The 27,393-nt window shown below is 44.7% G+C and overlaps 1 protein-coding gene across 2 annotated transcripts in view; it reads right to left on the bottom strand.

Moving 5' to 3' along the window:
- ST8SIA5 (ST8 alpha-N-acetyl-neuraminide alpha-2,8-sialyltransferase 5) overlaps positions 1–24,699 on the bottom strand; it is a 46,965-nt gene extending 22,266 nt beyond the window's left edge. The window contains exons 1-2 of one of the 2 annotated variants that reach the window (XM_069964838.1): positions 24,080–24,699; positions 7,521–7,628 (exon numbers count right to left, since the gene is read on the bottom strand). In XM_069964838.1, the coding sequence (XP_069820939.1) occupies positions 7,521–7,628; positions 24,080–24,210 (239 nt within the window). In that variant the 5' untranslated portion in view covers positions 24,211–24,699. The remainder of the gene's footprint in view (positions 1–7,520; positions 7,629–24,079) is intronic. The other variant, XM_069964840.1, reaches the window with a different exon arrangement.
- Between the last annotated feature and the right edge of the window lie 2,694 nt (positions 24,700–27,393).

The following is a 27,393-nucleotide window of genomic DNA, read 5'->3' as shown; positions in this document are numbered from 1 at the left end:
GGGCTATATACTACAGGGGGAGAGCGCACAGGGGGGCTATATACTACTGGGGGAGCAACAGGGGGCTATATACTACTGAAGGAGAGCGCACAGGGGGGGCTATACACTACTGGGGGAGCAACAGGGGGGCTATATACTACCAGGGCAGTCACTCCCTTTGTACCTTATATCAAAGGCTTGGTGAGAGAGAAAAAAATGCCAATTTTCACGCTAATAAGCAGCAATTCTGTATATAAATAGTTGAACGTTTGTGACAAAGTAACAAAACACGTTTCCTACTGATGTTCAGCTCGGACCTTCACCTGACAATAGACCCCGGTAAGTGGACCTTCACTAAAAGTTGTTGAGTACCCCTGATCTACAGCAATGCTGCTCATTGTCCTAACCTTGCCCTTGTAACATATTTAGCCTCGCATCTGACATGTCTCCTTGACTTGTCATGTGCTTGGATCCTCCATGTCCTCCAGTGCTAATCCCTCACATTCCATCTGTAGAGAACGGCCAAGATCTAAAAGCTTCACCATGTCCATATGACGGCCCCAGATATAGACAGAACATCTCTGCTCACAGCAGGGCGGAAATCACAGCTGGGCACAGCAAGGTCCGTCCTTTGCTTCTCCTTCAATAAGCATTCCCCGGTGCTTCTGCCTGCTCCCTGGTGTCTTCTTGGCTTCTGCCCGCTCCCCGGTATCTTCCTGACTTCTGCCCGCTCCCCCATGTCATGATGCTCTCTGCCCGCTCCCACTTGTCTTCCTGGCTTCTGCCTGCTCCCACTTGTCTTCCTGGCTTCTGCCTGCTCCCCAGTGTCTTCCTGTCTTCTGCCCGCTCCCCCGAGTCATCCTGGCTTCTGTCCGCTCCCCAGTGTCTTCCTGCCTTCTGCCTGCTCCCCAGTGTCTTCCTGCCTTCTGCCCGCTTCCCAGTGTCATCCTGCCTTCTGCCCGCTCCCCAGTGTCATCCTGCCTTCTGCCCGCTCCCCAGTGTCATCCTGGCTTCTGCCCACTTCCCTGTGTCATCCTGGCTTCTGCCCGCTTCCCGGTGTCTTTCTGCCTTCTGCCCGCTCCCCGGTGTCTTGCTGGTTTCTTGCTGCTCCCCCGTGTCACCGTGTCATCCTGGTTTCTGCCTGCTCCCTGGTGTCTTCCTACCTTCTGCCCGCCCCCCAGTGTATTCCTGGCTTCTGCCAGCTCCCATGTGTCTTCCTGGCTTCTGCCCGCTCCCCAGTATCTTCCTGGCTTCTGCCCGCTCCCAATTGTCTTCCTGGCTTCTGCCCGCTCCCCAGTATCTTCCTGGCTTCTGCCCGCTCCCCAGTATCTTCCTGGCTTCTGCCTGCTCCCAATTGTCTTCCTGGCTTCTGCCCGCTCCCCAGTATCTTCCTTGCTTCTGCCCGCTCCCAATTGTCTTCCTGGCTTCTGCCCGCTCCCCAGTGTCTTCCTGGCTTCTGCCCGCTCCCAATTGTCTTCCTGGCTTCTGCCCGCTCCCCAGTATCTTCCAGGCTTCTGCCCACTCCCCAGTGTCTTCCTGGCTTCTGCCCGCTCCCCAGTGTCTTCCTGCCTTCTGCCCGCTCCCCGGTATCTTCCTGGCTTCTGCCTGCTCCCTGGTGTCTTCCTGCCTTCTGCTCGCTCCCATGTGTCTTCCTGGCTTCTGCCGCTCCCAGTATCTTCCAGGCTTCTGCCTGCTCCCCAGTATCTTCCAGGCTTCTGCCCGCTCCCCAGTATCTTCCAGGCTTCTGCCCGCTCCCCAGTGTCTTCCTGGCTTCTGCCCGCTCCCCAGTGTCTTCCTGGCTTCTGCCCGCTCCCCGGTATCTTCCTGGCTTCTGCCCGCTCCCACGTGTCTTCCTGGCTTCTGCCTGCTCTCCAGTATCTTCCAGGCTTCTGCCTGCTCCCCAGTGTCTTCCAGGCTTCTGCCCGCTCCCCAGTGTCTTCCTGGCTTCTGCCCGCTCCCACGTGTCTTCCTGGCTTCTGCCCGCTCCCACGTGTCTTCCTGGCTTCTGCCCGCTCCCCGGTGTCTTCCTGGCTTCTGCCTGCTCCCCGGTGTCTTCCTGGCTTCTGCCTGCTCCCCGGTGTCTTCCTGCCTTCTGCCCGCTTCCACGTGTCTCCCTGGCTTCTGCCTGCTGCCCAGTGTCTTGCTGCCTTCTGCCAGCTCCCATGTGTCTTCCTGGCTTGTGCCCGCTCCCCGGTGTCTTCCTGGCTTCTGCCCGCTTCCAATTGTCTTCCTGGCTTCTGCCCGCTCCCCAGTATCTTCCTGGCTTCTGCCTGCTCCCCAGTGTCTTCCTGGCTTCTGCCCGCTCCCACGTGTCTTCCTGGCTTCTGCCCGCTCCCACGTGTCTTCCTGGCTTCTGCCCGCTCCCCAGTATCTTCCAGGCTTCTGCCTGCTCCCCAGTGTCTTCCTGCCTTCTGCCCGCTCCCCGGTGTCTTCCAGGCTTCTGCCTGCTGCCCAGTGTCTTGCTGCCTTCTGCCTGCTCCCCGGGATCTTCCTGCCTTCTGCTCTCTCACAGGTGTCTTGCTTGTTTCTGCCCACTCCCCAGTTTCGTGCTGGCTTCTGCTCACTCCCCGGTGTCTTTCTGGCTTCTGCCCGCTCCCCCGTGTCATCCTGCCCTTTGCCCGCCTGTCTGCTGCCCCCTTTTTTGGTGAAAAACCCCTTTAAAATATTCTAAGAGGCCGATAGACATGATGCAGAAAGACACAGGGACCGCAGCACTTTTTACCAAATGGAGAACCTTGGGCCCATTACATCGATAAACAAACTGGGGAGATAGTAATACCAAATAAATCCTACTTTCAGACATACTTGGTACACCTTCAGGGGGCACACTTGGCAGACTGCACATCACTAACTGATTTCCTGGTTACGTTCACACAATCTTTTTGTTTGCAAAAAATGGCTGCATTTTGTCGCTAAATTGACAGCTGTCCAAAAAAAAAGATGTTGTGTGAACATAGCCTTATGTCTATCTGTCAGCCTATACTGCCAGATCCAGTTGGTCCTAGAATACCTGTAGCCCATCCTGTTATGATGGGGGACCTGGGACTTACCCTTTCCTTCACTTTTTAAAATTTTGTCTGATATTTTATGCCTGGAACATAATAAAGCGAGTTAAAAAAAAAAAAAAAAGACTTTTTTTTCCTTCAATACCCAGGAGAAAACCCAAAAAGAAAGCCAAAGAGAAGAGGTGTACTGTGACTGGTAGCAGACACAACAACAAGCTAAGGTGTTCCTCTCACTTGTTGAGGTGTTTGGACGACATAAGGAGCAGCTGTGATATATTTTACACTCCCTATTATTAGACGCTGCAATATCCACCCGGGACTGTCTCCAGCTCAGTGTGCAGAGAAATCACACAGGAACTGAGAGGGGACGGCAGATGGCGAAATGGTAGGTGGAAAGGCAAAACCTAGACTGAAGATTACTCATAGACAGATTGAAAAACAGCGATCGGCACTAAAGTAGTGTGAACAGTGTCCCGTTAGGATATATCATTAGATTTAGCCTTTTAGTCAGAAGAAAGAAGTTTGGGGTGCTCCTCCTTAGAATTTAAGGTTCTAATGCGAGATCCAGTATGAAAAAATAGAAAAATAGAAGGGCACTCACCATGGTGAGTGCCCTTCTATTTTTCTATTTTTTCATACTGGAACTCATAGACAGAGCAACTCTGGCAAGAAACTAAGAACAGAAAGACAGGATCAGAAAATGACTGAAGACCTAAATCAGGTTTCTTTTTATGACCAACGTAGATGGTTTAAATATTTTTGCAGGTTTTTTGCAGTTATCACATTGGCCAATAGAACAGACACAACGGACTGATGCTTCCTGCTGCCTGTAGCTCACTTGTCAGCTTTGCTGTATATGCTGTGTCAGAATAAGCAGAGCTATCCTAGTGTTCTTGGAGGGGAGGCAAGTTAATAAAGGTCCTATTATACTGCTGTACTGCCTAGATGAGGCAGTACAGCAAGACTATGAGGCTATGTTCACACTACGTATATTTTTGTAAAACTACGGCCGTTGTTGCAGAGTGGTTATTACGAAAGTATATATAACACTGCCGCTTATGGGATCCCGGCCGGAGTGTGTACACATAGTAAACACTCTGACCGGGATCATCTCTTCAAAGAATAGCGGCCGTAGAAAACCCTGTCAGTGCACACTATGGAGCAAGTGGCTCCGGCCGCCTGCTCCATAGTACGCAGTCGGGAGTTCTGAAGCGGGCGCGCACGGATGCGCCTGCATTAGAACTCTGCGGCTGCAAAGATCACCCGGCCGGTATGTACCGGCCAAGATGATCTTTTCAGAGACCGCCCGTTCCGGGTCACGGAATGGCCGGTCTCATACGAGGTCTGATCATAGCATAAATACTGATAAAGCCAGAGACTGTGTTGTTTTATGACTCCCATTAATTTCAGCTGCCATGAAGCACCCAATATAGCAACTTCTATACCTACAGAAAGAAAGGGTGTCCCTTCAATAGGGATGTTTCCAAGGACTTAAAAGGGTTGGCCAATTTATAGTAAAACAGCTCAGTGTACAGTATTAGTAAGTGTTTTGTATATACTGACAGCACCTCCCTGTGTACCTCATGGAGCTAATATTAGACTCCCCTCCTCCAGACTGGGCTGTCCTGCTCTGTGGTGAGTCTGTCCAAAATATGGCTGACATGGGTGGGGTATGGTCACATGCTTCTCCGTGTTGGCCCTCTTATGGACAGACTCACCACAGAGCAGGACAGCACAGCCTGGAGGAGGGGAGTGTGATATTAGCTGTATGAGGTACACAGGGAGCTGCTGTCAGTACATACAGTGAGTACAGTTAATAATACTGTACACTGCACAATTTTACAATAAAGTGGCCAACCTCTTTAAATAGGTTGTCCAGGAAAAATTAACTTGTCCCCTAACCACAGGATAGGAGAAAAGTAAGCATGCGCTGAAATCCGTATTGGACCCCCTGCTTCTTTGTCTTGAAGCCAGCGGAAAGAGAGAAGTAAGCACTTTCTGGCTTCCTCAGCTCCTTCTGGCGGCTTCATAGGAATAAATAGAGCCGCGGGTCACATGCCGTACCCGTGGCTCTATTAAAAACAAAGAATCCAGGGGCCCGATATGGAGATTGTGGGGGTACGGAGGTCAGACCCCCTCCTGTGGATAGGGGACAACTTAATTCTCCCTGGACAACCTCTTTAATTAATAACTAAACTATATATAAATATATTTATTTATTTGCTCCAGACTTACATCTAATTTATAAAACTAAAATTACATTATTTCAAGATGTCAGCGAATGGATTCCGTAAAGAAAACCAAGATCTAAGATAACTGACCATGAAACAAAATGTACATATGAAAACGTAAGTTTTTCAACAACTTTTATGTAGGCAATGATCTGTATAGTTAACATTTCGGGGAAGATTTATCAAAGGGTGTAAAATTTAGACTGGTGCAAACTGGCCACAGCAACCAATCACAGCTCAGCTTCCAGCTCTGGTGAAAGGTAAAAGGAGCTGGGATTGGTTTCTGTGGCCAGTTTGCACCAGTCTAAATTTTACACCCTTTGATAAATCTTCCACTTCGTGTTAAAGAGCAGTTCTAGTCACCCCTCATATGGTCAGAGATATTTATTGGTAATTACCATAATCCTGCCCTCTGTGTAAAAATACAATTCCTATATACAAGAATATAACTACTATAATACTGCCTCCTGTATACAAGAATATAACTACTATAATACTGCTCCTATATACAAGAATATAACTACTATAATACTGCCCCTATATACAAGAATATAACTACTATAATACTGCTCCTATATACAGGAATATAACTACTATAATACTGCTCCTATATACAGGAATATAACTATTATAATACTGCTCCTATGTACAAGAATATAACTACTATAATACTGCCCCTATATACAAGAATATAACTACTATAATACTGATCCCTATATACAAGAATATAACTACTATAATACTGCTCCTATATACAAGAATATAACTACTGTAATACTGCTACCTATATACTAGAACATAGCTACTATAATACTGCCCCCTATATACAAGAATATAACTACTATAATACTGCTCCTATATTAATGGTGTAGTGCCAGCCATCTGTCTCTCCCTCCATAACTACTATAATACTGCTCCTATATACAAGAATATAACTACTATAATACTGCTCCTATATACAAGAATATAACTACTATAATGCACAAGCCAAGTAGTGAAGCAGCAGAAAGATGACTCGTAGCACTCACCAGTCTTCAGGCAGTACGTATCTTTATTTCAGGGTGACATCAAACAGGTTGGTGTGGGGCAGGGGGAGACAGATCCAGCAGATGCTGTGCCCTCGGGCTACAGCCGTTTCGCGGGTAAACTTCCCGCTTTCTCAAGCCACTGAGGTTCAAACCCGGGAGTCAGTTAGTAACCTCTCACTCTGACGTCACCGGTGACGAGAGGTTACTAACTGACTCCCGGTGAGAGGTTACTAACTGACTCCCGGGTTTGAACCTCAGTGGCTTGAGAAAGCGGGAAGTTTACCCGCGAAACGGCTGTAGCCCGAGGGCACAGCATCTGCTGGATCTGTCTCCCCCTGCCCCACACCAACCTGTTTGATGTCACCCTGAAATAAAGATACGTACTGCCTGAAGACTGGTGAGTGCTACGGGTCATCTTTCTGCTGCTTCACTACTTGGCTTGTGCATTATATTGGATTTACTTACCTCTGCATACCTGTCTGAGCACCACATAAAGGCAACTCTATCGGGTCTAAACAATCCTGTTACCCGAGATACCAAAAGTGACACTTCCTACACTTAAAACACATTTGTGGACGCATTGATTACCACTGAATGCGATAGTGCCGACATCTTTGTGGCTTGTGTGATATAACTACTATAATACTGCCCCTATATACAAGAATATAACTACTATAATACTGCTCCTATATACAGGAATATAACTACTATAATACTGCTCCTATGTACAAGAATATACCTACTATAATACTACCTCCTATATACAGGAATATAACTACTATAATACTGCCCCTATATACAAGAATATAACTACTATAATACTGCTCCTATATACAGGAATATAACTACTATAATACTGCTCCTATATACAAGAATATAACTACTATAATACTGCTCCTATATACAGGAATATAACTACTATAATACTGCCCCTATATACAAGAATATAACTACTAAAACACTGCTCCTATATACAGGAATATAACTACTATAATACTGCTCCTATATACAAGAATATAACTACTATAATACTGCTCCTATATACAGGAATATAACTACTATAATACTGCCCCTATATACAAGAATATAACTACTGTAATACTGCCCCTATATACAGGAATATAACTACTATAATACTGCCCCTATATACATCTGACTGGAATTGCTCTTTGGGTTATGTGAGGTTGTATTAGAATACTGTGTATTCATACCCAGGGTCTGAGGAGGAATGGTCTGTCATGTAGTGCAGTGTATTGTCATTCCGTGTGAGTCTGTACCTGCCGCCTGCGTCACTGCCCGTCTTCACTGCTCCGTCATCCGTGAAATTAAAGATCCCCGTCCAATTCCCCAACTCCTCTCCGCTCTGCCAGCTAAACTGCAGTCCTCTAGTAAGAAAAGGAAGCAGTTTACATTGTGTTCCCATATCCTCCAGTCCAGCAAAAATCATTACAGTCAATCTTATCATGTATGTAACTTATTCAGTACCACAACATCAATGAACCCGAATCACTGCTAAAAGGGTGACATTTCACAATGTTCCAAATTAAGTCAAATAAAGATCTATGGTGACTTCAAGTGAACCTGTCATTACCTTAATGCTGCCTGAACAACAAGTCATGTGAGCTGTCCATGATGGCCTGTGTACCTTTCCCACCAGCCCTGATTGATAAATTTCCCACTATACTCAAACAGGGAGAGATCTACCAATCAAGACTGGTGGGGTGGGGAAAAACCACCAGGGACTGATCAGATGACTTGTGGTTCGGGCAGCATAAAAAGTAATGAAGGTTCTCTTTACTAGGATACTAATGTTAAATGGAATCTGTCAGCACTACATCATACTTCAAGTAGGGTGATGACTCAAATGATACTTGTCTGTAATCTGATGATTTGTAAAGTTATAAAATCATGTTTTCATTTCAAGTTTCAGTGTCAAGGAGGCCAGACTGAGCTGCAGCATGCACACCTCCGCCTCCAACCCTCCCGGCTCTGCATAATGGATGTACAAGGTTTGGCTGAGCACTGAGCCTTGTAGTCCAATCATGCAGGGTGGGGAAGGGAGGAGGTGTGCATGCTGCAGCTTAGCATAGTCTCTATGACACATGAGCTTGAACGTTTTATAACTTTGCAAACAGCCATCAGCTAAGAGACATCATATATCATATTTTTTATCTATTAGCAATCTGATGATACAGAGCTGACAGATTCGTATTAAAGGGGTACTCTGGGCTCGGGGGCTTTTTTGCCTATGGCCGGGGAGGAGGTGGATGAGGGCAATGACGTCCCCTTACCTCCCTGGTTCCAGCGCCGTGTCCCGGATTGCGCAGCTCCAGTTCGCGCTGCCTGGCCGCTTCCTGGTCTCTGCAAGGGCTTGAGACGTGACGTTTCAAGTCCACTCAGCCACTCAGTAGCAGAGGCGGGATCTTGCCTCTGCCACTGACTGGCTTAGTGGACTTGAAACGTCATGTCTCAAGCCCGCATCAGTGACCAGGAAGTGGCCAGGCAGCGCGGATTGGGGCTGCGCGATCCGGGACACGGCACTGGAACCGGGGAGGTAAGGGGACGTCATTGCCCTTATCCACCTCCTCCCCAGCCATAGGCAAAAAAGCCCCCCAGCCCAGATTACCCCTTTAAACTCTGAGAAGCACTACCAGTCATGGCCACAGCTATAGGTATGGCAATATAACTTTAAAAACAAAGAACAGGAACACAGAACTCACTAGAGCAGTAGAAGTCCCAGGAGCCACATCCCTATTGATCTAGTAATGAAAACCCCTTTAATGGGAACCTTTCATCACTTTCATGCTGCCTGAACCATGAGTCATCAGGGCTTTCCTGGGCATCTTTTCCCCACCCCACCACCCTTGATTGATTGTATAGTATAGGGCACAAAAAGAGATTAATCAAAACAGGGTGTTGAGAACCATTCCAATGATTTGTGGTTCGGTGCAGCATGAAAGCGTTGACATGTCCCCTTTAAATCTTGAAAATCCTTTATTGCAAGTCATCGACTCATTCTCAAATTCTAAGGTGAGTCATAAGGCCACAATACAGACTGATTCATAGAGGCTGAATAGCAGATCTGCCGTACTCATAATTTCACATTATATATATATATATATATATATATATATATATATATATATGCAGAGGCTGGGAAAATACTTGACACCCTGTACAATCTGTAATGGCAACCATAGCGGTGGATACTAGGGAGAACATTTTATGAGCATAAAAAGATGACGTAATGGTGTTTATGCATTAGGCATATTACATCACATGCTTTCATGGTGGCCGCTGGAAGTATACAACCGCCATAAGGTGTTATCCTGTAATATGCAGATAATGTTGCACGTCTGGATCCTAAATAGCATCACAGCGGACAGATCGGTAAGGTGCAAGCACAGCCCTGTACATCTATAGAAGGTGCTAGAAGTGACACCTCACTAATCTGACATAAATGGTGGGATAAATATAACTGTGTGCTGCCTAACAGAGACTAACTACAGATTTGGTAACAATGGAGGGGGGGGGGCTTTGGCAATTTCCTGTTCATTTTAAAGACTATGGAGATCTATTAAGCTATTGTAAATTGGAATTGTCTTAGTTGCCCCTAGTAACACATCAAATTCCACTTTTCATTCCTCACAGATTCTTTGAAAAATTAAAGTTGGAATCTGATTGGTTGCTAGGGGCAACTGAGCCAGTTTTAATTTTACACCAGTTTGTTAAATCTTCCCCTATGTTCCTCTTCGCAAGTTGTTTTTTTATTATTCTGATATATCTAAAAGTTTGTACATGGACGATTAAAAAATCCTAATTTTGTGTCTACAGCTGCAATAGAAATATGTGTCTCCACGGTAACAGACTACAGACTAACCTCTGTAGTCTGACCCGTATTCATTCCTGTATTTATGTTCTACGGTTCTTACTTCTATATGGGGTAGGTTGGTAAGATATACTTTAGGAGATACATAGACAGAAGTATGGCTGTAGGATCAGACTATATGGGGCCTAGTTTTCGCCTGTTACCATGAAAACACATAGATCTGTGTGGGAGCTGTACCTATAAGAAAGGCACAATTTTTTAATAAAGTTTAACAAAATGTCATTTTAGACACATTGAAGTGATGAAGATACGCGGTTGAAAAGGTGGACTATAACATTGTCAGTCGATTCCTGCCGGTATACTGCTCATCCCAGAGGACACAGCCACTGAGTTACCTCCTCTGCATTGTATCTGCTCCATGCTTTCTTAGGTCGCTGCCAGTACTAGCATAAAACCTTGTCCTGTATCCAGACTTCTCTGTGCCTGACCTTTCAGTTCCTCATATTAGAATCCTCTGACTATCACGAGCAGCCACCACCACTTATAGCACACAGAAGAACCAACACAGTAATCTCCTGCAGGGATGACCAGATCCTCATCAGGGGATTGTAAAGGGTGAAAGCCAGGAGGCTAGCTAGACAACACCCTATGGGATTGCCCCAATTTCAAACCAGTTAGGCGGCACAGGGGGCCGAGGGCTAGACAAAGACCCCCAGGGGTCAAAACGTTGACAATGTGTATGTTGCTTGAACAAACTTCTTGACTACTGGATGCTTACTTCTAATTACTTCTTTGCTGGATGTTACATAGTCTCCAGTTGGGATTGGAGACTCCCAGGTGTGCGTCCCATATGTGTTATCACAAAGGCCGCTCTCCACACTCTTGTGTTTGGTGCTTTTCGACACCTTAAAGTGTCACTGTCGATATAACTTTCAAAACCTAAATCAACAGTAGATGTGATATAAAGCAAGTTTGCAATTTACATTCTTTTTTTTTTTTTAAGCTATCATGGAGAACACAGCACTTCCTGTTTTCTGACTCTTTTTTTTCTCAAGAAACAGGAAACAGGAAGTCCTGTGTATCCCAGGCCATCTGAGCGCTCACAGAGAAGGCAGTCATGTGACTGATGGACACATTGGCTGTATCTATGTTTTCCTGGACTCCCTAGAGCTGCATGCAACTTCTTCAGCCACTGGTATTCAAATGCCGAATGATAGGACTCTAGCGTGCTCGAGTTGCGCTCATCTCTATTGCCAATCATCTGGTAGGATCCTGTTAAACCAGCTTATTAGGGTTTATTGAAACAATGCCCAAAGTGGGCATGGGGGGCATTTATGGCCTTTAAAGGGGGTTTCCTTGGTGGTTGCATAGTCCTAATGTCAGGACAGGGAGGTACAGACACAACAGACAGTGGGCCCTAGGTCTGAACCTACCCACTGTCCCTGCCTACTTGCCTCAGTCGGCCCTAGGCGGCAGTGGCACACTAAACAGGACAGACCAAAAAAAATAGAGGAGGGTAAACAAGCCAAGTCAAAAGCACACGGGCAACGCAGTACAAAATCGGCAATACAATCGGATAGTCACAGGTCAGGAGGGAGGTCAGATAACGAGTCGAGCAGTCAGAGGGAATTAGGAAGGGAAAACGCAGGAAGAGACAAGGGGGAGCTGGGACCAGGAGTTAACCTAATAGCCAGCAATTAGATGCTGGTTCTGACTACTATTTATACTGGATCAGGAGCCCGGACCAAAGGCTGATTGGTCCGGCCTCCTGACTCCATCTACACAACAGCAGCGACACTGCAGGCTGAGTGGCAGAGCGAAGCCACTCAGCTGTGTTACCGGCCGGCCGCCTGTCACGTGAGCGCGCGGCGTCCCAGGTTGTGAGGGACGCCGTCGGGTCTTGCTGACGTCACCCGGCTCCGGCAGGCGGAGAAAAGGCGCAATCCTGTCCCGGTCACCGGAGCTGAGTCAGAGGAGGACACCGCAGGACCCTGGTAAGGTAAGTTCCTGACACCTAATTCTGGCTTTTGTGGCCATTGGCCACAGTGTACAAAAAAAGTATACTATGCACTTCCCGTTTTTTGCAGTCGTCTGCCCAGTTAAAAGGTATACCAGTGCATACTACCCCAATGGAAGCCAAAACGACAATCCTTAGACCTCCATCAATGGCTGTGATCTGTATAGGTTATTAGGAGTTTTCCCATCCCATACACCAAACATATTCCCCATCTGTCTAAATCATTCCATTCTCCGACATGGGGGCATCTAAGGTTCCCGTTATGAGATCATTAGGAGTGACATTTACTACTAATTTCAATCTCTATGTCCTAAGTCGAGAATTATGGAGATCATTTTGTCAAAAAGTTGCCTTCAGATTTTGATATCTTTACCAAAGGAAACAAATGTCCTTTTCATAGGAGCCCGGCGTGGAGGAGCGAAGCTCTGTGTGAAGAGTAAGACAAGTGACTGACACATTCTATGATTTTATAAATTGTTTCCAGATTTTGGTCCCGTGCCTGGAACTTCCCATATACAACCGCGTCTAGATAGAAGCTAATGACGTGCTCAGATCCCGTCTATAATTCACATGTCTACAACAGACAGCAAACTGGTAATTTACTTGGGAAAAAACGCTGAATATTTAAAACCTCAACATCCTGACATAAAATCCAGATCTCAAGTTTCCTCTCTCTATGATAGAAACGAACAGTAATATTGTGGAGACAATTTTTAGAATTTTCATTATTCTACAGTTTTATAAAAGTATGTAGGGGCTTAAAGGGAACCTGTCACCCAGGAGAGTGGAACCGAACCCACCCTCCATAGAGCCCCGATACTTTAAAGGGGTACTATTTAAAAAAAACTCAAGTCTTCCAGTACTGTATGCCCTGCAGGAAGTGGTGGATTCATTCCAATCTGACACAGTGCTCTCTGCTGCCACCTCTGTCCATGTCAGGAACTTTCCAGAGCGACAGAGGTTTTCTACGGGATTTGCTACTGCCCTGGACAGTTCCTGACATGGACAGAGGTGGCAGCAGAGAGCACTGTGTCAGACTGGAAAGAATACACCACTTCCTGCAGGACATACAGCAACTGATAAGTACTGCATTTGTTTTCCTCCTTCACTTTAACTATAGAGGAGGTGACCCCCCCTTAAGGTAATGGTGAGGAGATCCAGACATCTAAGCCATGATTACAACTGGTAAGCTACAGCACAATTGGTTTATGCTAAGTGGTTCCTCAGTTCTTTTGCCAGCTTTGTTGTACAGACTAGGACACTATGAACAGAGTTATTTCCACATCTAAAAGTAGGAGAGCGATTTAACAATTTCTTTAAACTTCATGGATTTCCAGGCACATCTCCATACTGTCAGCAGTGTCTATGCCTGGTATTACAATGTAGTACAGCTTTGTCCCATTTAAGGGAATGGGGTTGAGCTGCAATACCAAGCATAGTCACTAAATGTATAGAGGTCTGCCTCCTTGAAAATGGAGGGACCTCAGTATTCTGTGAATCAGACTGTCATTGATTTAGTATGGATGACCAATCCTAAAGAAAGGCCATCAGTTTTAAAGAACCAGATCAACCCAATAACTTTCCACTTCCTAATGATAATGAAATGGCTCTGTAGATTGTGTCCAATTCTATACAGCAAACCTGACAAGTTAAATTTAAAGGAAAGCAAGTACATCAAGCCTACTGAGTCTGCTGTGGTGTAAAAAAAATGCAATACCTAAAGATCTTCTTGTGTGAATGGAGAGTTACAAAAAAAAAAATACCACCAATATTTTTATATTGACCACACATTGCGCTGTACAGTATATCTACAATTCAGAAAAATTAAAATAATAATAATTTAAAAAAAAAACAAAAAAACAGTAATATAATTTCACTTCTACAGACTTACATTTAGTCAATTAAATGAAATACCTGACACATTCTCTTTAAGAAACCTCAAGGTGTGAACAGCTGCTAATGAATCATTTGAATGGGAGAGTCTATTAATCTTAATCTGGAGGGGGAGTTGGGTTATGAAGAATAATGACTTGTTCTGGTCACCACGCATTGCTTAGAGGCAAAAGAATGGAAGAAAAACATCTGTGCTGGCGTACGTAAGAGAGAGGTGCAGATAACGGAGATAAATAGAGCCCCTTATCAGGAGGGTAGATAATTGCATTTTAGAAACAGCGCCACCTTAGGGCTAGGACTGATATTGCAGCTGTGCCCCATTCCAGTCTAGGGCTTAGCTGTAATTCCAGAGACAACCTACAGAGAGGAGTGGCGCTGTTTCTGAGATCCTTTAATTCGGTGGTGAAATATTCCTTTTGTTGCAGCCATGGAGGTGTTGAATCTATTAATGTCATACAATTATTCTCCCATGTACGTATTTCAGGCATCGTGTCACATAGCTAATCACACGACAGCTGTCGCCGTGTAGCCCTCGTCTCAGACTGCGGGACAGTGAGGAAGCTGCTTTCCACGTGGCTCAAGTTACAGCTAAACCAGCTTAGCGGGAGCTCAATTCAGTTGACAAAAGAGATTATAAATCCGGGGAAAAGAATAAAAAAAAAGAATAAAAATCTGAAAAATGACTTGTTTTATTCCGCTAAACGAGCCTAAAGCGGTTCTTGGAGGATATGAGAAATCTCCGCTCTCTCCAGTGTGCTGAATATAGTGTATTAACACTCAGGGGAACAGGCTGGTGACAACCTGGAAATATTACCAGGGCCGAACCAGGTGGGGGGTCTGCAGCTGTGCGGTTATATATCAGCACCCATACCCACATCATCAGCTAAACACATTCACTATACGTATGACATAGAGCCTACTCCAGTCACAACCAAAGCTGCACTTACAATATTAGGCTGCGTTCACACTACGTATATTTCAGTCAGTATATGTATATTTCAGTCAGTATTGCAACCAAAACCAGGAGTGGATTAAAAACACAGAAAGGATCTGTTCACACAATGGTGAAATTGAGTGGATGGCCCCCATATAACAGTAAATAACGGCCATTATTTTTAATATAACAGCTGTTGTTTTAAAATAACAGCAAATATTTGCCATTAAATGGCGGCCATCCACTCAATTTCAGCATTGTGTGAACAGATCCTTTCTGTGTTTTTAATCCACTCCTGGTTTTGGTTGCAATACTGACTGAAATATACTGACTGAAATATACGTAGTGTGAACGCAGCCCAAGTATGTTCACACTGCGTACGCTTCCGTCCGCAGTTCTTACGCCGCCGTACATGTGCGGCTGAAACTACGGCCGTGGGAAAAATCGACATGCCGCCGGATGCGTACGAACCGTGAACATACGCCCGTAGTACAGTTATGCTTCCTAGCTTGTTTCGAAGCGATCTGAAGCAGGTCATTTACTTGGAAATCTTCGCCCAGCCCAATAAAACACACAGAACCTTTTGGATCGAAAAATCAAATTCAATTTGGCTGAAATAAGTACTTTGTACGGGACCGCATGGAAATCCACGGCCGTGAGTTGGAACATTTCCGTCCTCAAACAATGGTCTTGTTCATTTTTCACGGCGCCGCATACGATCCGGTCGTAAGTTCATACGTAGTGTGCATTGTGCGGGCGTATATCGTATACTTTCAAGCGAACGCATCAACCTCTAAACTAAGTGTGTATATTCGCAGTTCGCACTACGCGCGGAACTATACATAGTGTGAACATAGCCTAAAAGGGGTACTCCGGCGAAAATCTTTTTTTTTTTCCAATTAACTGGTTTCAGAAAGTTGTATAGATTTGTATTTCTCTTCTATTTAAAAAAATAAATAAATCATGTTTTCCTATACTTATCAGCTGCTGTATGTCCTGCAGGAGGTGGTGTATTCTTTCCAGTCTGACACAGCGCTCTCTGCCGCCACCTCTTTCCATGTCAGGAACTGTCCAGAGCAGGAGAAGTTTTCTGTTTCAATATATTTTATTGAGTTTTTGTCAATAAATTTTTGCAAACAAAAGTAAAATTTGGCAAACAAAAGTATAACAAGAGTACATCGAAAGTACTACAGAAAAAACAGTTTTCACAAATGGAATGAGAAATAGAGATAAGGTAAAGTTAACAATAACGTAACATGTATTAAGATGTCTATCAAAATATGCATGAGGGTATATTGAGTCTGTATGTGATATCATCATATATGTGATTATAGCTTATTCTTAAAGGAGAAGCCTGGCGAAAATTTTTATTAAAGTTAAACCAATCACCAATATACACTTATTACGGGAAATGCTTATAAAGTGTTTTTTTTTTCCCTGCACTTACTACTTCATCAAGGCTTCACTTCCTAGATAACATGGTGATGTCACTTCCTGGATAACATGGTAATGTCACTTCCTGGATAACATGGTGATGTCACTTTCTGGATAAAATGGTGATGTCACTTTCTGGATAAAATGGTGATGTCACGACCCGACTCCTAGAGCTGTGCGGCGCTGTGGCTGCTGGAGAGGATGATGGCAGGGGGACACTGAGGGACACAGGGCACTGGAGGGACACTGAGCATCCCTCTGCCATCATCCTCTCCAGCAGCCACAGCCCGCACAGCTCTGGGAGTCGGGTTGTGACATCACCATGTTATCCAGGAAGTGACACCACCATTTTATCCAGGAAGTGACATCACCATGTTATCCAGGAAGTGACATCACCATGTTATCCAGAAAGTGACATCACCATGTTATCCAGGAAGTGACATCACCATTTTATCCAGGAAGTGACATCACCATGTTATCCAGGAAGTGAAGCCTTGATGCAGTAGTAAGTGCAGGGAAAAAAATTACTTTGAATGCATTTCCTGTAATAGGAGTATATTGGTCATTTGTATAACTTTTGGAGGGCAATACAATACTTTAATAAAATTTTTCGCCGGACTTCTCCTTTAAAACAGATAAGAAAATAAACAGAAAACTTAAGGTGAAAAAAGTGGACTAGATGTCCATAGCGACCACATCTCTCTAATTGTATTGTTGCCATAGGCTATAGCCTCCTCGTATTTATAAATTATATTTAATTCTTGTATTAGTTCTGTTTTAGTTGGGATGTTGGACGTTTTCCAACGTCCAGTGAGTAGTAATTTTGCTATTGTCGTAAGCAGGCAGAACAATATCCTGTGTTGAGGCAGCAGGAGAGGTTTTCTATGGGGATTTTCTACTGCTCTGGACAGTTCCTGACATCGACAGAGGTGGCAGCAGAGAGCACTGTCAATACACCACTTCCTGCAGAACATACAGCAGCTGATAAGTACTGGAATAACTGAGATTTTAAAATGGAAGTAAATTAGAAATCTGTATAACTTTCTGACACCAGTTGAAAGAAAACACATTTTACCTAAGTACCCCTTTAACCATATAGCCACAACTTCCCTTACTCCAGCAGAGAGCTCATTTGGTAATTCCATTTGTATGGAATTCAGAGTAGCCCATGCAGAAAGTCAGCAGAGTGACTTTATCATATCACTAGTGAATGTAATGCCAGCAGTATCCTAGCCCCAGCAGTACCCAGACATTACTACCAGTGCTTGCTGCTTTCTGACGGGTGGGTATGGGGACAATGCACTAGTAGTTACCCCCAATCCAGGATCTGCTACAAAAGAAGACACCAATTCTATATGGTAGGTGAGGCAGGGCGATGGTACAGATTGTGCATTAGATCCTGGGAGCTATGTCCGTATTGTTCCCTGCCGATGACTACTGCATATTCCTGGCCCCATGCATTTACAGAGGGTGAGCACTTGGCTCCGGCATCCACCATTGTCAGCAGGGCTTTAATAATAGCAGGGTTGTTCTACATCAGAGGAGACGGCTGGGTATATGATGCAGTCATGGGTGCTGCACTGACTTCAATGCAAACTGAGCAGGTCAGCAAACTGCAGCACATTAGCCGCTCAGTTATCTATGAACAAGGCCTCCCCGCTGACTGCTGTATCCTACAATGTGACATGAAGGTTATACATGGAAGATACCAAAGATACACTGAGGCCCTGACAGTCACTATCTATAGGTTATACATGGACACCGAGGATACACTGCGGCCCTCACAGTCACTATCTATAGGTTATACATGGACACCGAGGATACACTGAGGCCCTGACAGTCACTATCTATAGGTTATACATGGACACCGAGGATACACTGAGGCCCTGACAGTCACCATCTATAGGTTATACATGGACACCGAGGATACACTGAGGCCCTGACAGTCACTATCTATAGGTTATACATGGACACCTAGGATACACTGCGGCCCTCACAGTCACTGAGGATACACTGCGGCCCTCACAGTCACCATCTATAGGTTATACATGGACACCTAGGATACACTGCGGCCCTCACAGTCACTGAGGATACACTGCGGCCCTCACAGTCACCATCTATAGGTTATACATGGAAGATACCAAAGATACACTGAGGCGGTGACAGTCACCATCTATAGGTTATACATGGACACCGAGGATACACTGTGGCCCTCACAGTCACCATCTATGGCATATACACATGGACACCGAGGATAAACTGCGACCCTCACAGTCCCCATGGAGACCAAGGATACACTGAGGCCCTCACAGTCACTACCTATAGGTTATACATGGACACCAAGGATACACTGCGGCCCTCACAGTCACCATGTGGTGACCCCTGTTGTGGAGGTGTAGCCGGTCACTTGCCAGATGGTTCAGTGCGACGCCAGTCCTGTGGTGGTTGGCCGAGATATAGCCTTGCCCAGTGGGAGTTCGTCATGACGCCAGTTCCGGTTGGGCACACACGTATGGTGGCACACCTGCTTTTATTTTAATGGCCCTGTGGACAGTGACCTGCCGGGCTGTTGCGGGGCCCTTGGGTACTTATCACAGTGGTCCGAAGTGGAGTAGTGACCCACCTGGACTATTGGCACTGCCATCCACAGAAAGGGGAGATGACCCAAGGAAGGTGTGTGTGATGTTTCGGTACTTGACAAGGATTCAGTCTCTTTAGCATAATCTTGTTTACTCTGAAGATACTTGAGGTAAGAAACAGATAATACAGCTTTACCTTTTCACCACCTATTGCCCACCAGTGTCAAGTGACCTGTTCTAGAGGGTGACACAAGCCCCAGACCTTGTTACCTAGGATGAACGATATGCTGAGGGTTTCCTGCTTACACCCGTGCTGCAAGATAGAGTACATAGCCTTCTAGCAACTTTGCTCTATCCGGATCAGTTCCTTACTTCTTTATGGATACTATCCTGCACTGTGCTACGATGTCCACGGCGTGGGTTAAGATGATACCTGACTCTAGTGGAAGCTTAACACTGCGGAGAAACTTTCTCGCTGCATGTGCTGTCCGTCTAGACCACAACTTAGACTGGGGACCTGGCAGGAGCCACGGCAAAACTTGACTGCTGTAGAGAGCGTTCTAGCTTGCATCCTTCCTCTACAGCAGTGTTTCTCAACTCCAGTCCTCAAGACCCACCAACAGGTCATGTTTTCCAGATATCCCATACAACGAACAGCTGTGGCAGTTACAACAAACAGCTGTGGCAGTTACTGGTGCACTGACTATAATAATATCACCAGTGAAATCCTCAAAACATGACCTGTTGGTGGATCTTGAGGACTGGAGTTGGGAAACACTGCTCTACAGAATCCAAAGACCCTACACTTCCTCTAACCATGTGACTTCCTTCCTACAGCATATATAACCTGTGCTGTGAGTGGGTGAGGAGTGTGTATGTAAAAGTAAAGAGAGAGATTATAGGTGAGAAGAAGAACTAATTGGTGTACAGACCCATGTGGTACATAAACAAAACAATAACTCTTTGGGTACTACAGTTGTGCAATATCAGGGTACACATACTTGCAATAACGACATCTTGTGGCAAAACTCTGGTACTACTACATTGCCACTTACTCTTAAAAGTACAGGCTTTTATGAAGGGTGTAACCAATAGCAACACCTGTGGTGGAACACCACAACCATCTATAGGTTTTACATGGGCTCTGAGGATACACTGTGGCCCTCACAGTCACTATCTATAGGTTATACATGGACACCGAGGATACACTGTGGCCCTCACAGTCACTATCTATAGGTTATACATGGACACCGAGGATACCCTGCACCCCTTACAGTCACCATCTATAGGGTATACATATGGACTCCGAGGATACACTGCAGCCCTCAAAGTCACCATGGACACCGAGGATACACTGCGGCCCTCACAGTCACTATCTATAGGTTATACATGGACACCAAGGATACACTGTGGTCCTCAGTCACCATCTATAGGTCATACATGGACACCGAGGATACACTGCGGCCCTCACAGTCACCGTGGACACTGAGGATACATTTCGGCCCTCACAGTCACTATCTATAGGTTATACATGGACACCGAGGATACACTGCGGCCCTGAGTCACCATCTATAGGTTATACATGGACACCGAGGATACACTGCGGCCCTCACAGTCACTATCTATAGGTTATACATGGACACCGAGGATACACTGCGGCCCTCAGTCACCATCTATAGGTTATACATGGACACCGAGGATACATTTCGGCCCTCACAATCACCATCTATAGGTCATACATGGACACCGAGGATACACTGTGGTCCTCAGTCACCATCTATAGGTCATACATGAACACCGAGGATACACTGCGGGCGCGGCCCTCACAGTCACTATCTATAGGTTATACATGGACACCGAGGATACACTGCGGCCCTCAGTCACCATCTATAGGTCATACATGGACACCGAGGATACACTGCGGCCCTCACAGTCACTATCTATAGGTTATACATGGACACCGAGGATACACTGCGGCCCTCACAGTCACTATCTATAGGTTATACATGGACACCGAGGATACACTGAGGCCCTGACAGTCACTATCTATAGGTTATACATGGACACCGAGGATACACTGCGGCCCTCACAGTCACTATCTATAGGTTATACATGGACACCGAGGATACACTGCGGCCCTCACAGTCACCATCTATAGGTTATACATGGAAGATACCAAAGATACACTGCGGCCCTCACAGTCACCGTGGACACTGAGGATACATTTCGGCCCTCACAATCACCATCTATAGACATAGTTCCACATCCCAGAGGACGACGTGGGAATTGTGTGAAGAATCCAGCAGTATAACCAATAATTCTGGAAATGACTCAGTTCCCACATTTCATGTCCCCAGAGGATGAAGCCTGGGAAGACACACGAGTCCACAGACATATATAGCTGCAACCCGTCCATGGGTATAGGGTAGCAGCTATCAACTTACAGAGGCCATATAGCAGCAGTTACAGGGATGCCCTGACCTCCTAGTTCCTTCAGTCTTTTAGATGTTCTGCCTCATCTGACAGGGCAACTTTCACCATGTTAGATCCAGTAACACATCCAGAGCTGCATTCATAATTCTGCTAGATCCCTGTTACCACAAAGGAGATCATAGCTACATAGTTCCAGTTCTCCTTTTATGTCATATTTGAGGCTATTCAAGTATTCAATTTCCCTGGTGCACCTCCGCAGGGGAAACAAAGCATTACACCAAGCCCATTTTAAATCGCTGGGTTGTGTATTAAAGAGGTACAAAATTTTTTCTTTTTCAAATCAATTTGTGTCAGAAAGTTATATAGATTTGTAAATTATTTCTACTGAATGTATAGGTTTTGTATAGGGATTTGCTGCTGCTCTGGACAGTTCCTGACATGGACAGAGGTGGCAGCGGAGAGCACTTTGTCAGACTGGAAAGAATACACCACTTCCTGCAGGACACACAGCAGCTGATAAGTACTGGAAGACTGGAGATTTTTGAATAAAAGTAAATTACAAATGTGTAAAAAAAAAAAAAACTGACACCAGTGGATTTAAAAAGGAACTAAGAATCCAATAAACTACAGACACTATAGATCAGGGCTGTTAATGATAAACCCCTATAGAGTCCAGCGGTGTATTGGTGCAGAAGATGTACAATGCAATATTACATAGGTGCTGGCAATGCAATGTTAAATTATTGCATATATATTGCAATATAACTTATTGCACTGTATCTATAAGTGCAGGTATGATCATTCATACTGTGCATCATATATATATATATATATATATATATATATATATATATATATATCTGTAAGTACCAGACTGCAATTTTCTACTATCCATACTCCTATAAGTACTGATCATTTATACTTACATTGTGTTATAGTTTATAGGTGCTGGTACAATTATATAAGGTCCAGAAACCGATACCATGTATAATTCTATACGTGCACCTTCTGTCATATGTATATAGTGCACTACAGTGTCAGAACAGTCAGTTCGGGTGCTGACGTCATTCATTCTATACAGTCCAGTGATTAGACACATGCAGTGTGACCTTCCATAGCCGCCATATATTGTAGTAGAATACATACACTATTCTATAGGCTTTAAGCATCTATTCTAATACACTTAGGTTGGGTTCACATAAAGTATTTTGATCAGTGTTTGGTCATTATTGTTATTAAGGGTTTGGTTACTATTTGGTCAGTATTTTGATCAGTATTTAATCCGTAGTTTATCAGTATTTAGTCAAGATTTGGTCAGTATTTTGATCAGTATTTAGTCAGTATTTCATCAGTATTTGGTCAGTATTTTGATCAGTTTTTGGTCAGTATTTTGATCAGTATTTAGTCAGTATTTCATCAGTATTTGGTCAGTATTTTGATCAATATTTGGTCAGTATTTTGATCAGTATTTGGTCAGTATTTCATCAGTATCTGGTCAGTATTTTGACCAGTATTTGGTTAGTATTTGGATCAGTAGTTCATCAGTATTTGGTCAGTATTTTGATCAGTAATTGGTCAGTATTTGGTCAGCAGTTCATCAGTATTTGGTCAGTATTTTGATCATTATTTGGTCAGTATTTTGATCAGTATTTGATCAGTATTTCATCAGTATTTGGTCAGTATTTTGACCAGTATTTGGTCAGTATTTAGTCAGTATTTTGATCAGTATTTGGTTAGTATTTGGATCAGTAGTTAATCAGTATTTGGTCAGTATTTTGATCAGTAATTGGTCAGTATTTGGTCAGTAGTTCATCAGTATTGGGTCAGTATTTGTTCAGTAGTTCATCAGTATTTGGTCAGTATTTCATCAGTATTTTTAGCCTAAATCAGCAGTGGATCCAAATCATGCAAATCTTTTTTTTTTTCATGTCGGTCCTACTCCTGGTTTTGGCTAAAAAAAAAAAAAAAAAAAATCGACTACATGTGAACCCAGCCTAAGGTTAAAAAAAAAAAAAATCTGTACATTTTTGCACTGCCCTATACCGTCACACTGTACAACTTTCTATAAGTGCTGGTGCAGGTGATGTCATCTCTACTGTATTGTACACTATACTATGATATCTTACCATTTATTACAGGGACCTGTTCCATCATCTCTTGTATCACTGCTGGAAAGTTTATTACCCTCCATAGGTGCTGGCACTGGCATTCATTCTTATTCACAGGATCTATAGGAACTCCGCCTGCCACCCACCCACCTGACACAGTTTGCAGAGGATTGTATAGAGACTGTTACAGTCGCCCTCTATAATTACATACACCCACTCTCACAGTGCAGACCCATTACAGTATGTATGCCTATATGTATAGGGAATTATTAGAAAACTCACATAAAACTAGACGAGAGACCTAAAATTGCTGAACCCCCTGAGGACCCTGCAGCACAACTTGGTGCCAGTCTAAAAACTTCTATGGGCAGCCCTGCTGTTCCCGCATATGTCACCTCCTTGTGCAGGATACATTGTTACCAGCATGTTACCATAACAAGGATATGCTATACATGCTACATTGGGAGCCATTCCAGTTAACCCCTCCAGAGCCGAATAGCAAACCTTGGCACAAATAGGAGAAAGCGCCAATGAAAGGGTTAACGGATCACCTTACGCCCAACCCCCCAAAGGACACATGCTGTGGAGGAAAGGGTTAATGCCACTCACCTCTTGATGTAGTTCCTGCCATACAGGATCTGTTGCAGCAAGGTCACCAGGGCAAAGGCGCAGATGAATATAAAAAATAAAGTTCTGTTCCCCAGCAGGTCCCTGCTGGACGAGGGGTCCGAGTACCCCATGGCCGGGGTCCGCCAACCCCCCCACCCCAGGGACTGTGACCGAAGCTGCTTATTTATTGCAGGACTGCAGGGAAGATGTCCTTGTTATTCACAGTGAAAGCATGACAAGCCCCTTGCCCAGCCCCCCTTAGCTCTAGCATCCAGAGGACAAGGTACCCCATTGTGCAGCTTCCAGGGTAAAGTTTACAAGAAGCCCAGGACATGGGAAGAGGGATGATCCCCCCCCCCCCCCCTTCCCTGATCTCCCCAGGAGAGGGGTGCAGGTCCCTTGCAGCCCCTTCTCTGTGTCTATCTCTCCTCCTCCCCTCTCAGAAGCCTCCGCTGGCAATTATGTTCTCCATGATGAGGCTGATGATCCTCTCCTGAGCAGCCCCATGCCTGTGCCCCAGCAGCAGCATCAGCTCTGCCTCCTGTGTGCCCTGGCAGCAGCCTCTGCAGTGATCAGCTGCAGTGCTGGGCTCCTGTCTGTGCTGGGCTGATGCATTCTCTGCTGCTGCTGCTGACAGTCAGTGCACAGAGCTGCAGCCTCCTTCCTGATCACAGGGGCTGATGGCTGGGGGTCTTCAGTCTGCTCACAGCCAAGGTCACACTGTGCATCTGCCCAAGGACACGGCTCCAGGCGCACAACAACCTGCCCTGTTGCTCTGACACTAGATAGGACGAGGCTCCTGCCATGATTTATTTCAGCTGTCGGAAGGAAGGAGGAGAAATTATGAATTCTTCTCATGTACAATGACATTTATAGGCTAGGTTCACACTATGTTAAAATGACAGATGTTATTTGCGCAATGACGGCCGTTGATATGAAAGACGGACATACACATAGTGTAAACCTAGCCATACTTCTGTTTTTTACATGGTCAGTATAATTCTAAGTTCACACTATGTTAAAATGATGGATGTTATTTGCGCAATGACGGCCGTTGATATGAAAGACGGACATCATTTTTACGTAGTGGGAACCTAGCCATACTTTTGTTTTTTTACATGTTCAGTATAAGGCTATGTTCACACTAAGTGGAAAATAAAAATAAAAAAAAAAACAGAATAGGCGTCCGCTTTTGCTTTTTAAAAAGACGTCTGTTTTTGCCGAAATTTGATTGACTGTAAAGCATTGGATGACGGACGTCCAGTGCACACAGTGTATTAAAAAACGGATGTTGTTGGCGCAGACATCAAAATAATGATCGTGACAATTATTCGCAGACGTCTTTTGCAAACAGCGGACGTTATTTTGTAGTTGTTCACACGCAGTTATCCTTTTTTCACCGTTTTTTAAAAATAAAATTCAATGGACTTTTCAACTAAAAACACACCCAAAGACGTTGTGGGACCAAAGCCCATGACATAATAGAATATATATATATATTCTATGTATTCCTATACTGATGTGGAATTAAAATTTTGTGGTTGATGATTATAATGGTATCACGAACACGAGGAAGAAGGAATTCCTACCTCGAAACCCGTTGGAGTTTAGTTCATTTTCTGCTTTTAACCTAAGAAGTGTTTTGATTGTATTGGAAGGGATCAGTCCTTCACAGGTTGCTGCCAGATATCAGGTAGAAGCACCTACATTCATCCCTAACCCTGAGGAATGAGATTTACAGTCCCCCAGCCAGAGAAACCCATCAGGACTATGTGCTTCTCTGTTCCTTTTAATACTATTAAAATTTTACCTTTTGAATCACTTCTACACAGCATGAAATACAAGGTGCACCAATGAGTTTTGGACACATATAATTCATACTAATGGCAGCCAGAAGTGCCCAAAACGTGTTTAAGTATCTTTGGTGTTTTAGGCTATGTTCACACTACGTAAACTTACGGTCGTATTTACGACCGCAAAAATACGAACGTAAGTTTGAGGTTCACTGATATGAATGTAATGCAATGGAACTACGGCCAGGAAGTGCACACTACATACGAACTTACGGTCGGATTTTATACGGCCCCGTGAAAAAGGAACAAGACCATTATTTGCGGCCAGAAATGCTGCACCTACGGCCGTGAGTTTCAATGGACGCGAACGTACATCTGATATCTGCCAAAGTAAACTTGATTTTGATATAAAATATATTCTGAGTGGTTTCTTGGGCTGGGCGCTATATTTAAAAGTAAACGACCTGTGTCAGCCCGCTTGAAATCATGCTAGGAAGCCACATTAAACAACGGCCGTATGTTCACGGCTAGCACTTACGGTCGGAAGTGCGATCGGACATATGACTGTATGTGTGAAAGCAAATCCACGGCCGTAAAAAATTACGACCGTGGGTTTGCGTAGTGTGAACATAGCCTTAAGCTGTCTAGAAGCCACTAAATTCTAGCTTCACGTAAGGTGACCATGGAAGCATGAAAACAATCTCCCTCAGCAGCTGTACACTGCTCCAGAAGGCAACAAATTGTGGCATATGATATCAATTTCCCAACACTTAGCAGCCCCTCCATGTGGCCTTAGCCGCATACTGACTAACTTCCTGCTAACAGCCCCTTTATGTACTCTATGGTGCTATAGCGGCATCTAGTGGCAGCAGCCAACATTTCAGGCTTACACGCATACAGTTAGGGCCCTATTACACGGAGCGATAATTGGCCTGGGGCCCCAGTGTGCCAATATTCCCTCCCCTCGGTGACACAGTCAGAACTGATTCTGAAGGGACAGTGGCACCAGGGAGGAGGGGATAGCGGTACACTGGGAGGCACTGGGCCTGTCTACAGTTCATAGAGGGGCCCTATTTACATATAAAGAAACTGGTGCAGATGCCGAGAACTGGGCGTTTTTTGCAAAAACTGATGAGAAAACAGATTTCAAAAACATGGTGTGAACCTAGCCTAAGTGTTATGTGGTATCCCACTAGGGGTGTTATTGCTGTTCACATCCTTTGCAAAAGTCTGTACTTTTTGTGGTCTTATTGCAGTCAAAGTAGTATTTAAAGATGACCACTAGATGTCGCTATATTATGTGTTTAAGTGTGGAAGCTGCACAGCTGAAGTGTCTCAAAGGGTTATTGTGTTTGTGTACCAGAATTTGCGAGTAGGATCCTTGCTTTCTTCTGTCCTATCACGTCCTCTCTCTCTGCTCTTCTGTTACACTCTTTCCACCCAACCACAGCGCACCTTACACGCTGGATTGGAAGTTAGTCCCTTTTGTAAAGGAGGAGTCTTAGTCAGGATTCTGTGGAG

The sequence above is a fragment of the Dendropsophus ebraccatus genome, chromosome 3 (assembly GCF_027789765.1).
Source record: "Dendropsophus ebraccatus isolate aDenEbr1 chromosome 3, aDenEbr1.pat, whole genome shotgun sequence".
Taxonomy (NCBI): Eukaryota; Metazoa; Chordata; class Amphibia; order Anura; family Hylidae; genus Dendropsophus; species Dendropsophus ebraccatus.
Note: the sequence above shows the minus strand (reverse complement) of the source record. Positions and strands in the feature narration are given on the sequence as shown.